This window comes from Rhipicephalus sanguineus, chromosome 9, assembly GCF_013339695.2.
Source record: "Rhipicephalus sanguineus isolate Rsan-2018 chromosome 9, BIME_Rsan_1.4, whole genome shotgun sequence".
In the NCBI taxonomy this organism is placed as follows: domain Eukaryota; kingdom Metazoa; phylum Arthropoda; class Arachnida; order Ixodida; family Ixodidae; genus Rhipicephalus; species Rhipicephalus sanguineus.
The window spans coordinates 59,372,284-59,387,779 of record NC_051184.2 but is presented as its reverse complement, the minus strand read 5'-3'; the positions used below and the strand labels follow the sequence as shown (position 1 = coordinate 59,387,779).

At 44.8% G+C, this 15,496-nt stretch overlaps 1 protein-coding gene across 1 annotated transcript in view; it reads right to left on the bottom strand.

Moving 5' to 3' along the window:
- Positions 1–9,055, bottom strand: part of LOC125759931 (zinc finger protein 239-like) — a 175,375-nt gene extending 166,320 nt beyond the window's left edge. Inside the window, exons 1-2 of the mRNA XM_049419436.1 lie at positions 8,808–9,055; positions 3,366–3,636 (exon numbers count right to left, since the gene is read on the bottom strand). Coding sequence (XP_049275393.1) covers positions 3,366–3,636; positions 8,808–9,055 — 519 coding nt within the window. The remainder of the gene's footprint in view (positions 1–3,365; positions 3,637–8,807) is intronic.
- Positions 9,056–15,496: the final 6,441 nt, after the last annotated feature.

Here is a 15,496-nt window from a genome sequence, read left to right as displayed (position 1 = left end):
AGGGGAGGGGTATGTGTGATCGGCACACGCAGGCGAGGTAATATAGTGGTCTTGTGTAGCATGTCAATAACACACGTTGTTTCAGCTAAGGTGTCGAGTCAACACGGCCGGGTGTTTATTCAGTCATCGGATTCGTAGGTTCAGAATCATCGCGCAACATGGGCGCCGGCGGTACAACAGCAAAACGGCCGCAGTCCAGCACATGGACTTTCACCTGATCTGTCGGATGAAATTTGTGAACAGGCATGGTACCCCTTTTGAAACACACGTGATCGTGTCTGCTACATCGCAAGGGGAATCTAGCAGAGTTAGCAGTTTATGGAAGAGGCTTCCTAATCCTTTCGTCACATCACCTATTATACTGTATTATACTCTATATATCATATTCGTCACCCAGCACCTGGAGTAGTATGTCAGGCGAACAGCCAGGCGAACATCTCCAGCCTATCATTAAAATGTTTATCTCTCTGTATTATAGTTACTGAGATAATGTTGGTTTTTGCCACCCTGAGATAGATATTGATAGTCAACGCACTATTATATCTAGAAGAGCGGTACAATAGCAAAGCGGCCGCAGTCCAGCACATGGACTTTCACCTGATCTGTCGGATGAAATTTGTGAACAGGCATGGTACCCCTTTTGAAACACACGTGATCGTGTCTGCTACATCGCAAGGGGAATCTAGCAGAGTTAGCAGTTTATGGAAGAGGCTTCCTAATCCTTTCGTCACATCACCTATTATACTGTATTATACTCTATATCATATTCGTCACCCAGCACCTGGAGTAGTATGTCAGGCGAACAGCCAGGCGAACATCTCCAGCCTATCATTAAAATGTTTATCTCTCTGTATTATAGTTACTGAGATAATGTTGGTTTTTGCCACCCTGAGATAGATATTGATAGTCAACGCACTAGTATATCTAGAAGAGCGGTACAATAGCAAAACGGCCGCAGTCCAGCACATGGACTTTCACCTGATCTGTCGGATGAAATTTGTGAACAGGCATGGTACCCCTTTTGAAACACACGTGATCGTGTCTGCTACATCGCAAGGGGAATCTAGCAGAGTTAGCAGTTTATGGAAGAGGCTTCCTAATCCTTTCGTCACATCACCTATTATACTGTATTATACTCTATATATCATATTCGTCACCCAGCACCTGGAGTAGTGTGTCAGGCGAACAGCCAGGCGAACATCTCCAGCCTATCATTAAAATGTTTATCTCTCTGTAATATAGTTACTGAGATAATGTTGGTTTTTGCCACCCTGAGATAGATATTGATAGTCAACGCACTATTATATCTAGAAGAGCGGTACAATAGCAAAACGGCCGCAGTCCAGCACATGGACTTTCACCCGATCTGTCGGATGAAATTTGTGAACAGGCATGGTACCCCTTTTGAAACACATGTGATCGTGTCTGCTACATCGCAAGGGGAATCTAGCAGAGTTAGCAGTTTATGGAAGAGGCTCACATCCTCTGTTATATTACCTGAGATAATGTTGATATTTACCACTTCGAGTGAGATATTGAGAGTCAACGCACATCCGGATGAGAGGTTCTCCTTCATTATAGACCAATGTTTCGTGAAGATCAAGCTCGACTGAAATTATACTTTGAAGTTGTATGTCAATTGTGCGTTCTTGTTGCTGTGCTGGAATGCACTGTCAGCCAACGCGAACAAAAATAGTTAAATCTATAGCAACTAAGCACTCTGTTAAATGAAGCGGCCAGTATGCCAAATAAAAACTTGCCTATCTCTTACCTAATGTCCCGCCATCAAAACTGTTTAGGGTCCCGGAGTGTATGATACAATGAAACGCCTCATAACTTGACTCTCAAGTGCCACTAGCCTTATTCCCAGAAGATAAATAATGAAAACATGTGAGAGATAAGTAAAAAGGGCATATTAACCGCACATATGCACTCTGAGCTAGATGTTATGGCATGAATGACTGCATTTGCCGCAAAGACGAACAAGGCGATATGTGCAGCTTTTCGCAGGCTGCTTTGCATTACATCGATTCCCAGAGTGCGTGAGTTGTGATCCGCCGCCGGATATTTTTTATTTTTTAATTTTAAGAAAGAACCGCAGTATTGCATTGCTTTTCTCTAACGTCTTGAAGTAAACGCTGACCTATACAACTCACCTACAAGCCCAACAAGCCCAGGTGTGCTTATTGAGGTGTGAGGCTCGTTACATATCTAAAAACGTCACCTAACCAAATAGTACGTCGAAATGAGCACTTATATTGATCGAAGCTTCGGTATCCCAACATTCTATTGTGCTCGAATGACTGATTGCACATTTCGGTGGTGAAAGGGATACACAGCCATGCGAACATGCAGGGGCCCCATATGTGGTTGTCGTTAGGTAAGAGGTAAGTTAAATTTCTAAAAGGCTGTTGCTAGGGTTACGTCCAGACGTAACTGTAGTCACCGCTATCGTTACGTCCAGACTAAAGTCCCTAGATTTTTCCCTGTTGAAGAGCAGGGAAACTCTAGGGACTCTAGTCATGTGGCTTTCTACAAACGTGAGTACATTATTTTCCTGTTGCTGAGTGAAGGCCCTCTGCGCCCTTCGGGCGTGGCAACCTAATCGTGGCTTCGGCCTCGCTTCGCGAGTGCGGCCATTTCGCTAACGCTCAATGGCCGGTTGGCAGGGTCACGGTCACGCGCTACTGGCCGCTGTCGCGGCCACGCGCTGTTTAGCCCGCGCGCCTGCCCCTTCGGGGATGGCGGAGGCGCACGTAACCCAAGAGCCGCGTCGCGCTTCTCTGGCAACAGACTTCAGCAACACTTGAGACAAAAAAAAAGAAGAAAAATTGCACCAGCAGCGAGGTTCGAACCAACGTCCTCGCAGTTCCGAGCACGACACGCTAGCCGCTGCGCCACTGAGGCCAATCGGTTCGGTTGGTCTAACGGGCTGTATTTGTATTGTCACGCTGGACGTAACTTTTAAGACTCGTTATTCTTACGTCCAGACGTAACTGCAACGGCTCGTACCGTTACGTCTAGACGTAACGCTAGACACTCCCTTTCTAAAAATATGGTCTAAATATTGCGCGTAAAAATGCAGCACTCATGTCCATCGATGGTTTTGCATTGAAGCTTTTTTTTTTTCTATGCGAATGAATGATTGCACTCTTCACAAGTGAAGGGATTCAGAGCCACGTGAATGTGGAGTTGCTCTTTGATGCATCGTCAGTAGAAGTGATATTGTTCCTTTTTCGCCACGGTCACGGTTTCTTGTTTCTGTGCGTGCGTTGATGCTTTTTAAGATCTGACAATGTGGTTGACGAGTGCTCACACATCGTGCATTTATAGGCCCTCTCGCCCGTATGAGTACGTTCATGTACACGAAGATGTCCTTGCTGTGTGAAGGATTTCGTGCATGTCGTGCACTTGAAGGGCTTCTCGCCTGTGTGAGTGCGGCGATGTGCATCGAGGTGAGGCTTCTGTACAAATGATTTACCACATATGCTGCAATGGTAGGGCTTGTCGCCTGTGTGAGTGCGGCGATGTACATCAAGGTTATCCTTTCTTGAAAATGATTTACCACACATGCTGCAATGATAGGGCTTCTCGCCGGTATGCACGTGGCGATGTGGCGCGAGATGATGTTTCTTTTTGAATGAATTACCGCATAATTCCCACTTGTGCCTTCGTTCCCCTGATGTTATCATGCCGTGGTTTACGTGGCCGTAGATACCGTTGATATCTTCGTGCTTTCCCGTTTGTGTGGAGGCCGTACCAATCCTGCAAGAGACCAGAAAACAGTATTTAGTACGGCACACAGATTGTTTTTTGGAAGGTCAGTGTCGTGTTTTTTTCGATATAAAGGTTGGCGAACAGGTTATAGCTTTAATGGCAAGCCGATTCGCTCAAACTTGCTCCTGTATATCGGGAACTTTATTCATCCATCATTTGCTTTGTTCAGGAAAAATATAAGACTTGTGCATTTGATGGCCGGGGACGTCGAACGTTAAAAAAAGAACACAGCTGTACTTCTGATCACATGTATACAAATCTTCTCGTTCTTGATTGGTTGAGCAATGGGCACATGTACAGTGCAACTCAAAGGGAAAGACGGTACATACAGTTTGATGATTCAAACAGCATTCTCGTGTGTCTTGTCAGAAGTATTGAGATTAAAGTCTCGAGTTGTGCTGCCGGACCTGAAGCTGTAGGTACTGAATAAGTCCGTGTGGTGTAGCAGTTATGGAAGGGCTTATCAAGCGCTTCCTTTGCTACTTACTTATATGCGACATTTACATGACTAATATAGATAGCTCATCTTAGCTGAGAATGAGCTCTTACCTGAGCATATCCTGACAAAGGCACCATAATGTATTATGGCATGCTCTTTCCAATAATACGTTGAATGTTTTCATAACGGAACCAAATTTAGCGTGTATAGATGGCTGTCTTTATTCTCGCAGTGAAAACACGATTAAAAGGTTATGGCACTTTGCTGTACTGCAAGACAGGCAACCAAAGTGTGTGCTTTTCCGTCGTTGACGACTGCTGGCTTCTGTAGTACGCAACAAAACGTACTGGGGAACTCTTCATGCCCCGTTGATGTTCTGTACATTTGCGAAATTTTACTGCTTCCCGTTACATCCAAAACACTTCTCAGGAAATCTCGTGATGTGCATCAACGCACGACTTACGCAGTAAACTTAGTCACGTCACAAAATTTACTAAAGCAGACCACAATGCGTTCCAAAAATATTAATTAGAAGAAATAAATAGCAAACGAGCAATTCCACTGGAGTGACTAAAGGGCACGTTAGCAAATTAAGGCTGTGATTATGTCTATATTAACGAGCCCTACCAACACGTTAGCGGCACACTACATCAGTTTTCTCCACTATAGATGTATTCTACGGTGCATTTTAAAAAGTCAAGGCACCATTTTAAAATGTTTCCATTGCATATACTCGCACATAATCTCAGTAGCTCACGCTTTCCTTTCATGCAAATACAATGTGCTGGAAATTGCCGCTGATGTGGCATTTTAGGAGTAAATATATCTATTAGTGGACTCAGGGCTGGCGGACGGATAGAGCCTTCAGCAAGGAGCAGCAGCAATTTCTCGGTCAAAACATGACAGAGCATTTTCGCGCATTCTAAGCTTCATATTTAACCCTTTGAGACGCTATGTACACAATTGTGTACACCACTTGTATTTGCTGTTTGTATCGACTTGGGGCTACGGAACAGCCAGATACATTGAGGTTTGGATGAATTGAACCTCCTGCATAATAAATTTGTCCTCACTTAACCTCATTTTCCAGTGTGCTGTTGCATACCATTAATTTTCTGAAGGTACTACCACGGTCGACGAGTCGTTCCACGTGCCGCTTCCCGCGAGCCACGTATAAAGTATAATTTTTCTTTGCACAATATTGACGTAACGGAAAACGAATTCGCACTATATTTCTAGCCTGAGATTTGATTCTGTTTATGCAAAAACAAGGCATGAATAGCTTCAGAATAAACAGATATTTAATTACCAATTAGGAATGATTACTATAACACGCATAAATTAACGTGTTATGACATTTTTGTTACAATAGAACATCGGAGTGCCTTCAAACATCGCATAGATTTGGGGCATTTACAGAGAGTTCTTCATAGGTGGCGTCTGAAAGGGTTAATAGTCTTGCGGATAAGGCCTGGGAGTCTGCTGTTGTACGAGAAAATACATACACTGAAACAGTCTGCTTTGCCGAAGTAATGAGTTTTAGCCCTTTCCGCGACTAAAACTGCGTCGCCAATATTATTAAATTACAAATTTTCCAAACAAGGTCTGTTTGTTATTTTTGACAAGCACAATTAAATTCCCTACAACTTGAGGAACTGTGACAATACTTGCCTCAATAAGCCCACTTGTGGACACGTAGGCTCTAGTGACATCCCCTGTTCAAGGGTTGATCATTACTTTATTCACTAGAATTCATGATATTTGGTTTCTTCGTTAATTGCGGCAATGCTGATCAATGCGATATAATTTGCTGCAAAGGGGTTGCTCAGTGTCCGCGTATTTGGACGAGAATTCATGGTCTCAGCTTACAGAGCACACTCGAAGGAAAGCCATCTGTAGGAAAATCTCAGAGAAATCGCTACGTTTTTGCTTATTTCCAGGAAGAATTCGTTAGATCGAGTTCAGTGCCACGAAAGCTTCGTTAATCGAGTGGATGACAACCTTGAATCATGTGGGTACCTGCCGTGGAATGGAAATTACTTCGTTAGATCGAGAAATTCGTGAAGTTGGGTACGTTTAGAGCGTGTTTTAACTGTATCTGCTACATCACCTGGTGCAGGCGGCAAAAATAGCAGTTTATTAAACATTTCTCAGTTCAGTTTATTTTCATCAGAACAAGATAATACAAAAACCTATATACAGACAAGGCTCCCAAACTCAGTGACAGCACCTCGGCACTAGATAAACTGTTTCTACAAAATACAGTCTAATACAAAACAAAAAATGCATTCACATCAGCAAAATTCAATAAACTGAGTGGGGACACTACGTCAAAGGCAAAGGAGCAAGGTAAATTCACGATCATGGCTAAATTACACGCTGCAAATTAGCGAAGAAGATTATATAAAGTTGGCGAGACAGTAAATTCTTTTAATGGTATTTAAGTGATTACAAAGTAGGCGACAATTTTACAAAGAGGCGACAGCCGCTATTGTAGTCATTCCGATATCATCGCTCCAAGTAAAATATGAGATAGAGAGATGATAATCGTTAATGAAATTCCCGGAGATGTTAGCCTGGTTTATCGCCCGCCTTGCTACTCCAAGTGTCGGGTGACGACTATGGTGTACACAAACATATACACAAAATAGTACGTACAGTCACAAACGCACATATATGCACTTTCGTGTTGCGCATCGCACAGACGCTGTCTTGCCACGGGCCTTGAAGGTGCCGTAGATCCAAGCTCGAGGCGCGTTGCAAATGAAGTGCTGCCTTCAGAATACGTCGTTCGGCGTTTTAGCGGGAACAGTCGCAGTGTACGTGATTTAAGTCTCCAGAGTAAACGCAAACAGACTTCGCCATAGGTTTCTCATCATCGATGAACATTCGGTGAAGCTAAACCTTTGCCGTAATTATACTTTAAGACATCGCTTAAGGTATATTCGCTTGCGCGGATACATTGCACACGTAACGAAGAAAATAAATTTAAGGTTCTAGCGATAAAACTGTCCAAGAGACGATTGTCATAGCTGTAAAAGATGCTCCTTTAAGCGTTACAAGATGTCCTTCCCAAGATCAAACGAAGATAAAAACTTTGCAGTCCGCCATTTGAATGCACGTTCAAACCTTCATTTCGATCATAACTCTCATCAGTGAACTTCTCGATATCAAGCAATATCAAGGAAAATATCACCGCCATATCCACGAAGGGAACGATGTTAGAGGAGCTTGCTCGGAAATGATCTGGTAACCCGCGAATCCTCCGTACACAATTACTCTACCATCATATATAGACGGGACAGCATTGTTATATATGCAATAGCCCTCTTCGCTTCGGCGCCCCGGCCTCTCACCGCAGGGTCTTGGTGGCGAGCCCGAGCTGCTGCTGCGTTGCGAGCCCGCCGGGCTGCTGCCTTGGCTGGGTTGTTCATCTCGGCGTTTCTGGTGTCTTGAATTTTCTCGTGTCTCTTTGCACACCCAGTTTTTTAGCATAATAAGAAAGTCATGCATATCACACATGTATGTCGATAGTTATGACAGACAATCGAATTCACACAAACTTCACAGCAGCAATTCGTAATTACAGCTAACAGAGGTTTCTGTGCGGAAATTTCAGCTCTGATTTCTCACAACGCACAGGTGCAGTCAATTAGGGTTTGCCTAGAGGCATTTTTGGTATGACTACGTCTATGAACACAGCTAGGTGTCCGAACAGGAAACACTGCGACGGATCTCAAAAATTCTTTTTGCATTAGACCAGTCTAAGTACTTGTGGTGATGACGTTTATTCCCGTGATGTCCAAAAACCAGTCAAAATTGGTTTATAACGTGCGTCTATTACAGCGGTTTGTCACGAGACGAGAAGCCGGCTTGTCACACGCGTGGTTTTATTCGGTTTTTGTTTTGTTTTCAAGAAAGAAAGGCGGTATTGTTTGTTCTGCACCACTTCTTCCTCACGTCTTGACGTAAAAGTTGAGCTATAAAACTTACTTATACACGCATGATTCCCTGCTGCTACAGCACGCGTATGCATGACACATACGGTATAGGTAAGTTAAGAAAACAAGCGGCCCAAACCGCGCATAAAAGGTCAGCGAACATGTTAGTTGACAGTGGCGTTCGTTTAAAAAAGGAAGACTGCAGTGCGCATTGCGCAGACCGCAATGGCGTTTCATTCACCTCGTTAAGGAGAACACGTATAGACATTTATTGTGTGCGTTCGTGGTTGATTCCACACTTATTCGCTAGTGAAAGGTACACGCCTATATGACAGTGAAGGTACTCATTCGTACGTGACTGCTCGAAGTGATTATGATTCTTTTTTTGAGGGAGAGGAAGGGGGGGGGGGGGGGGGACGACGCTTTCAGAGTTTTTCGGTCCTCAGGGCACGCATTGACGCATTTTAATTGAGTACCACGTCGGGAATGAATGACCACATATTTCGTATTTAAACGACTTCTCGCCTGTATGCGTGCGTTCATGCCTGCGAAGATTTCCCGAGTGGGCAAAGGATTGAGTGCACGTCGCGCATTAGTAGGGTTTCTCGCCTCAATGAATATGGCGGTGCCTCGTGAAATTGGAGCTAGTCGAAAATGATCTAGCACATAAGTCGCAACGATAGGGTTTTTCGCCCGTATGAATACGGCGATGCTCCACAAGGTGCGTGTTCCGTGCAAATAATTTCCCGCATATGTCGCATCGGTAGGGTTTCTCGCCTGAATGAATGCGTTGATGTGCCTCGAGACTGGACCGGACGGTAAACAATTTAGCACATATGTCACAACGATAAGGCTTTTCGCCCTTATTACGACGATGTCCACGAGAAGACAGTTCCATCTAAATGATTTCTTGCATATCTCGCACATGTGGGGTTTTTCCCATTGTGGTTTCTTGACGTGGATGACTTCGCCACGGACACCGTCCTTGCGCTGTTCCCTTTGCGTGGAGGCCCTATCACCACTGCAAGTGACAGGATAATAGAATGTATGATAGGTGCATTAATTGCTTTTTATATCGCGATAGCAATTATATGAACACTCTCGACGTGTTTCTGCCATCGCCGTTGCCGTCATTTTTCTTATAAAGTATAAAATGACTACATCACCCCGCGTATCGAATGTTCCACCCCCAATCAATTGCTGACAATGAACACGGCGGAAGCTAAGATGAAGCTAGCCGGCAATCTACGTCGCACGGAGGGCGCATGTGATAACATCACCCCGCTTGCGAGACCTGCCATCCATTGCTTCTAAGGCAGAGAGGAAACACCCCGCCCGTCTTTCGTAAGGTACATGAAGAGACACCAGAAGAGAGAGGGGGGGTGACGGGAGCTGCGCTGTCTACAGACATTACAGACATCTAGAGACATTCGGAGACAGCTCCTCACCTTGCTGTGCTCTCAACGCTTAGTTCGCGTTTACAGAACTGGCAGCACGGAAACCCCTTCGGGTATATGGCGCGGCCGCATTCCCTTAAACCAGAATTTTCTTGAGTTAGGCCAGGTCGGATGCAATATAGCTAGCTGCTAGCCTTATACCTCGTATACGTTACAATTTGATGCTGTCGCATTCACTGCTTCGCCTTTAAGCGAAACTAAATATTTTTGAAGACAGCGTCATGTTTTTCTTGACAAAGAGCTTGGCGAACAGATAATGGTTTCAATGAGCATCCTGTTTTGTTGTTACGTGATGCCACGCTTCAAACAGTCGAACTCGGCGTTATTCACCAACGTTCGTCTACCACAGATACCTTGAATCCCCATGTCCCGCTCAGTCTTCCGTCAGGAATATCTTGAGCCGAGACAGCGCCTACTCTATCTATAGAGGAGGCCCTGGCTGAGGAGACGCTTCCGTGCCGCCTGCGGCCTGGCGTCGCCTTCATTAATGCCTACTGCTTTGGGATCGAACTGACCAACAGCACTACATGCAATAACTGCAGCGCTCTATGAGTCCCCGATTCAGTGCGCCCAGAAAAGAACGTTCCAATCAGTTATACAGACTTGATTACCGTCTTTGTGAATCAAAGGGTCCGGGAACAGTGGCCCAGTCCGTACTGAGCACGGAAGGCACTGATAGCGTTCTTACACTTTTAGGGACCTCCGGGCTTAGAGACAGACTTTGAATAGTGTGGCTATTACTTTCCTTGTATTTTTTGTTTCTTTTCCTCTTTTTGTATCGTCTTTTTCTGCTCTCTTTCATTCCCCATTTCCCTAACACTGCTTCTATAACTTAATGCTAACTTCAGCAATACGTATTTATCGATGCTTTGCCATATTCAGCAACTATTGAAGGTTGCCGCATTAGGTTTGCTGAGATACTAAACGCTGAGGGAAAAAAATCTGAGTACTATCGAAACAAACATTTTCTCTTGATTTAATTAGTAATGCCTAGATTTATATATAAAACGTTAACAGTAAATACATGTATTAATAATTTCGATCGTATTTTAGTGCCTGTGCGACACCCCTTTACTAGCCAGCAGACAGGAAAGCTAGCAAATTTTGCCGTTACTTATATGTTTAATTAGGTAACTACTAAGCAACTTTTGTTGCCAGATGCTCCGTTGATGCCGTAGTATTAAATTCCAAATTTGCCGTTACTTAGTGTGTTTATTTAGGTAACTACTAAGCCATTTTGTTGCCAGATGCTCCGTTGACGCCGTAGTGTAATATACCGTAACTGGGCTGTCTTATGTAAAATTTAGACAAGCTTTAATTTTCTTGATTTCATTGCAATAACAACTTCGTGGTGCGTGATTGCAATTATGTATTTAAATAGAAGGGGACAAGTAATTTGTCCAAATCAGGGTAATTGTTCAATATTCTATGGCTGCTGACGTGTACACAGTGTGCTATCAGCATAAATAACCTTCAAGGTGCTGTTGGGCTAGATATCGGGTACGTAGAAATCTTGACATTCGGTGTTGTGCGTGAGTGTGTTCTCGTGTGTGATCTGATCATGCCTTTTTGTACGTTACTGTGATGCGTACTTACAATGGAAATTACTTTAAATAGTCAGCGGATATTATTTAGTGTAGGTGGACAATGCCGTACAATGCGCGTGCCTAAGTCTCATACGTGCTTCAGTATTTTAATCAACTTGATATAGGAATGCACACGCACAGAAGCAAATAGCCAGAAAAACTCTAGTTGGTTATGTGGTTCACTAGATTTCTACGGCTACTGACTAGCTCGTGCAGTCCACTATGAAGAAATCCGTAAACAGGAGATGGTTTGCTGAATATATCGTAAGTGGCGCGAAGCAAGGAACATGAAAAAGGGCCGGAGGAAAGAGACAGAAGAGCGCCTTCTGTCTTTTCTGGCGCTCTTCTGTCTCTTTCCTCCGGCCCTTTTTCATGTTCCTAGCTTCGCGCCACTTACGATATGTTCAGCAAGCTAAGGCACCAACTCGCTCAAAAACAAGTAGTTCTAGAGTATATTTCTAGTACAGTGGACTCGGGCTTGTCTGTCCCGGAAACCATTCGTATGGCGCTCTTTTGTCTGTTTCCCTCCGGCCCTTTTTCATGTTCCTAGCTTCGCGCCACTTACGATATGTTCAGCAAACTAAGGCACCAACTCGCCCAAAAACAAGTTCTTCTAGAGTATATTTCTAGTACCGTGGGCTCGGGCTTGTCTGTTCCCGGAAACCTTTCTTATGGCGCTCTTTTGTCTCTTTCCTCCGGCCCTTTTCATGTTCCTAGCTTCGCGCCACTTACGATATGTTCAGCAAACTAAGGCACCAAACTCGCCCAAAAACAAGTCCTTCTAGAGTATATTTCTAGTAGAGTGGGCTCGGGCTTGTCTGTTCCCGGAAACCTTTCTTATGGCGCTCTTTTGTCTCTTTCCTCCGGCCCTTTTCATGTTCCTAGCTTCGCGCCACTTACGATATGTTCAGCAACTAAGGCACCAACTCGGCCAAAAACAAGTCCTTCTAGAGTATATTCTAGTACAGTGGGCTCGGGCTTGTCTGTCCCGGAAACCATTCGTATGGCGCTCTTTGTCTCTTTCCTCCGGCCCTTTTTCATGTTCCTAGCTTCGCGCCACTTACGATCTGTTCAGCAAACTAAGGCACCAACTCGCCCAAAAACAAGTTCTTCTAGAGTATATTTCTAGTACCGTGGGCTCGGGCTTGTCTGTTCACGGAAATCTTTCTTATGGTGCTCTTTTGTCTCTTTCCTCCGTCCCTTTTTCATGTTCCTAGCATCGCGCCACTTACAATATGTTCAGCAAACTAAGGCACCAACTCGCTCAAAAACAAGTTCTTCTAGAGTATATTTCTAGTACAGTGGGCTCGGGCTTGTCTGTTCCCGGAAACCCTTCTTATGGCGCTCTTCTGTCTCTTTCTTCCGGCCCTTTTTCATGTTCCTAGCTTCGCGCCACTACGATATGTTCAGCAAAACTAAGGCACCAACTCGCCCAAAAACAAGTTCTTCTAGAGTATATTTCTAGTACAGTGGGTTCGGGCTTGTCTGTTCCCGGAAACCCTTCTTATGGCGCTCTTCTGTCTCTTTCTTCCGGCCCTTTTTCATGTTCCTAGCTTCGCGCCACTTACGATATGTTCAGCAAACTAAGGCACCAACTCGCCCAAAAACAAGTTCTTCTAGAGTATATTTCTAGTACAGTGGGCTCGGGCTTGTCTGTTCCCGGAAACCCTTCTTATGGCGCTCTTCTGTCTCTTTCTTCCGGCCCTTTTTTATGTTCCTAGCTTCGCGCCACTTACGATATGTTCAGCAAACTAAGGCACCAACTCGCCCAAAAACAAGTTCTTCTAGAGTATATTTCTAGTACAGTGGGTTCGGGCTTGTCTGTTCCCGGAAACCCTTCTTATGGCGCTCTTCTGTCTCTTTCTTCCGGCCCTTTTTCATGTTCCTAGCTTCGCGCCACTTACGATATGTTCAGCAAACTAAGGCACCAACTCGCCCAAAAACAAGTTCTTCTAGAGTATATTTCTAGTACAGTGGGTTCGGGCTTGTCTGTCCCGGAAACCATTCGTATGGCGCTCTTTTGTCTCTTTCCTCCAGCCCTTTTTCATGTTCCTAGCTTCGCGCCACTTACTATATGTTCAGCAAACTAAGGCACCAACTCGCTCAAAAACAAGTTCTTCTAGAGTATATTTCTAGTACAGTGGGCTCGGGCTTGTCTGTCCCGGAAACCATTCGTATGGCGCTCTTTTGTCTCTTTCCTCCGGCCCTTTTTCTTGTTCCTAGCTTCGCGCCACTTACGATATGTTCAGCAAACTAAGGCACCAACTCGCCCAAAAACAAGTTCTTCTAGAGTATATTTCTAGTACAGTGGGTTCGGGCTTGTCTGTTCCCGGAAACCCTTCTTATGGCGCTCTTCTGTCTCTTTCTTCCGGCCCTTTTTCCTGTTCCTAGCTTCGCGCCACTTACGATATGTTCAGCAAACTAAGGCACCACCTCGCCCAAAAACAAGTTCTTCTAGAGTATATTTCTACTACAGTGGGTTCGGGCTTGTCTGTTCCCGGAAACCCTTCTTATGGCGCTCTTCTGTCTCTTTCTTCCGGCCCTTTTTCATGTTCCTAGCTTCGCGCCACTTACGATATGTTCAGCAAACTAGGCACCAACTCGCCCAAAAACAAGTTCTTCTAGAGTATATTTCTAGTACAGTGGGTTCGGGCTTGTCTGTTCCCGGAAACCCTTCTTATGGCGCTCTTCTGTCTCTTTTCTTCCGGCCCTTTTTCATGTTCCTAGCTTCGCGCCACTTACGATATGTTCAGCAAACTAAGGCACCAACTCGCCCAAAAACAAGTTCTTCTAGAGTATTTCTAGTACAGTGGGTTCGGGCTTGTCTGTTCCCGGAAACCCTTCTTATGGCGCTCTTCTGTCTCTTTCTTCCGGCCCTTTTTCATGTTCCTAGCTTCGCGCCACTTACGATATGTTCAGCAAACTAAGGCACCAACTCGCCCAAAAACAAGTTCTTCTAGAGTATATTTCTAGTACAGTGGGTTCGGGCTTGTCTGTTCCCGGAAACCCTTCTTATGGCGCTCTTCTGGTCTCTTTCTTCCGGCCCTTTTTTCATGTTCCTAGCTTCGCGCCACTTACGATATGTTCAGCAAACTAAGGCACCAACTCGCCCAAAAACAAGTTCTTCTAGAGTATATTTCTAGTACAGTGGGTTCGGGCTTGTCTGTTCCCGGAAAACCTTCTTATGGCGCTCTTCTGTCTCTTTCTTCCGGCCCTTTTTCATGTTCCTAGCTTCGCGCCACTTACGATATGTTCAGCAAACTAAGGCACGAACTCGCCCAAAAACAAGTTCTTCTAGAGTATATTTCCAGTACAGTGGGTTCGGGCTTGTCTGTTCCCGGAAACCCTTCTTATGGCGCTCTTCTGTCTCTTTCTTCCGGCCCTTTTTCATGTTCCTAGCTTCGCGCCACTTACGATATGTTCAGCAAACTAAGGCACCAACTCGCCCAAAAACAAGTTCTTCTAGAGTATATTTCGAGTACAGTGGGCTCGGGCTTGTCTGTTCCCGGAAACCTTTCTTATGGCGCTCTTTTGTCTCTTTCCTCCGGCCCTTTTTCATGTTCCTAGCTTCGCGCCACTTACGATATGTTCAGCAAACTAAGGCACGAACTCGCCCAAAAACAAGTCCTTTTAGAGTATATTTCTAGTACAGTGGGCTCGGGCTTGTCTGTTCCCGGAAACCTTTCTTATGGCGCTCTTTTGTCTCTTTCCTCCGGCCCTTTTTCATGTTCCTAGCTTCGCGCCACTTACGATATGTTCAGCAAACTAAGGCACCAACTCGCCCAAAAACAAGTCCTTCTAGAGTATATTTCTAGTACAGTGGGCTCGGGCTTGTCTGTTCCCGGAAATCCTTCTTATGGTGCTCTTCTGTCTCTTTCTTCCGGCCCTTTTTCATGTTCCTAGCTTCGCGCCACTTACGATATGTTCAGCAAACTAAGGCACCAACTCGCCCAAAAACAAGTTCTTCTAGAGTATATTTCTAGTACAGTGGGTTCGGGCTTGTCTGTTCCCGGAAACCCTTCTTATGGCGCTCTTTTGTCTCTTTCTTCCGGCCCTTTTTCATGTTCCTAGCTTCGTGCCACTTACGATATGTTCAGCAAACTAAGGCACCAACTCGCCCAAAAACAAGTCCTTCTAGAGTATATTTCTAGTACAGTGGGCTCGGGCTTGTCTGTTCCCGGAAACCTTTCTTATGGCGCTCTTTTGTCTCTTTCCTCCGGCCCTTTTTCATGTTCCTAGCTTCGCGCCACTTACGATATGTTCAGCAAACTAAGGCACCAACTCGGCCAAAAACAA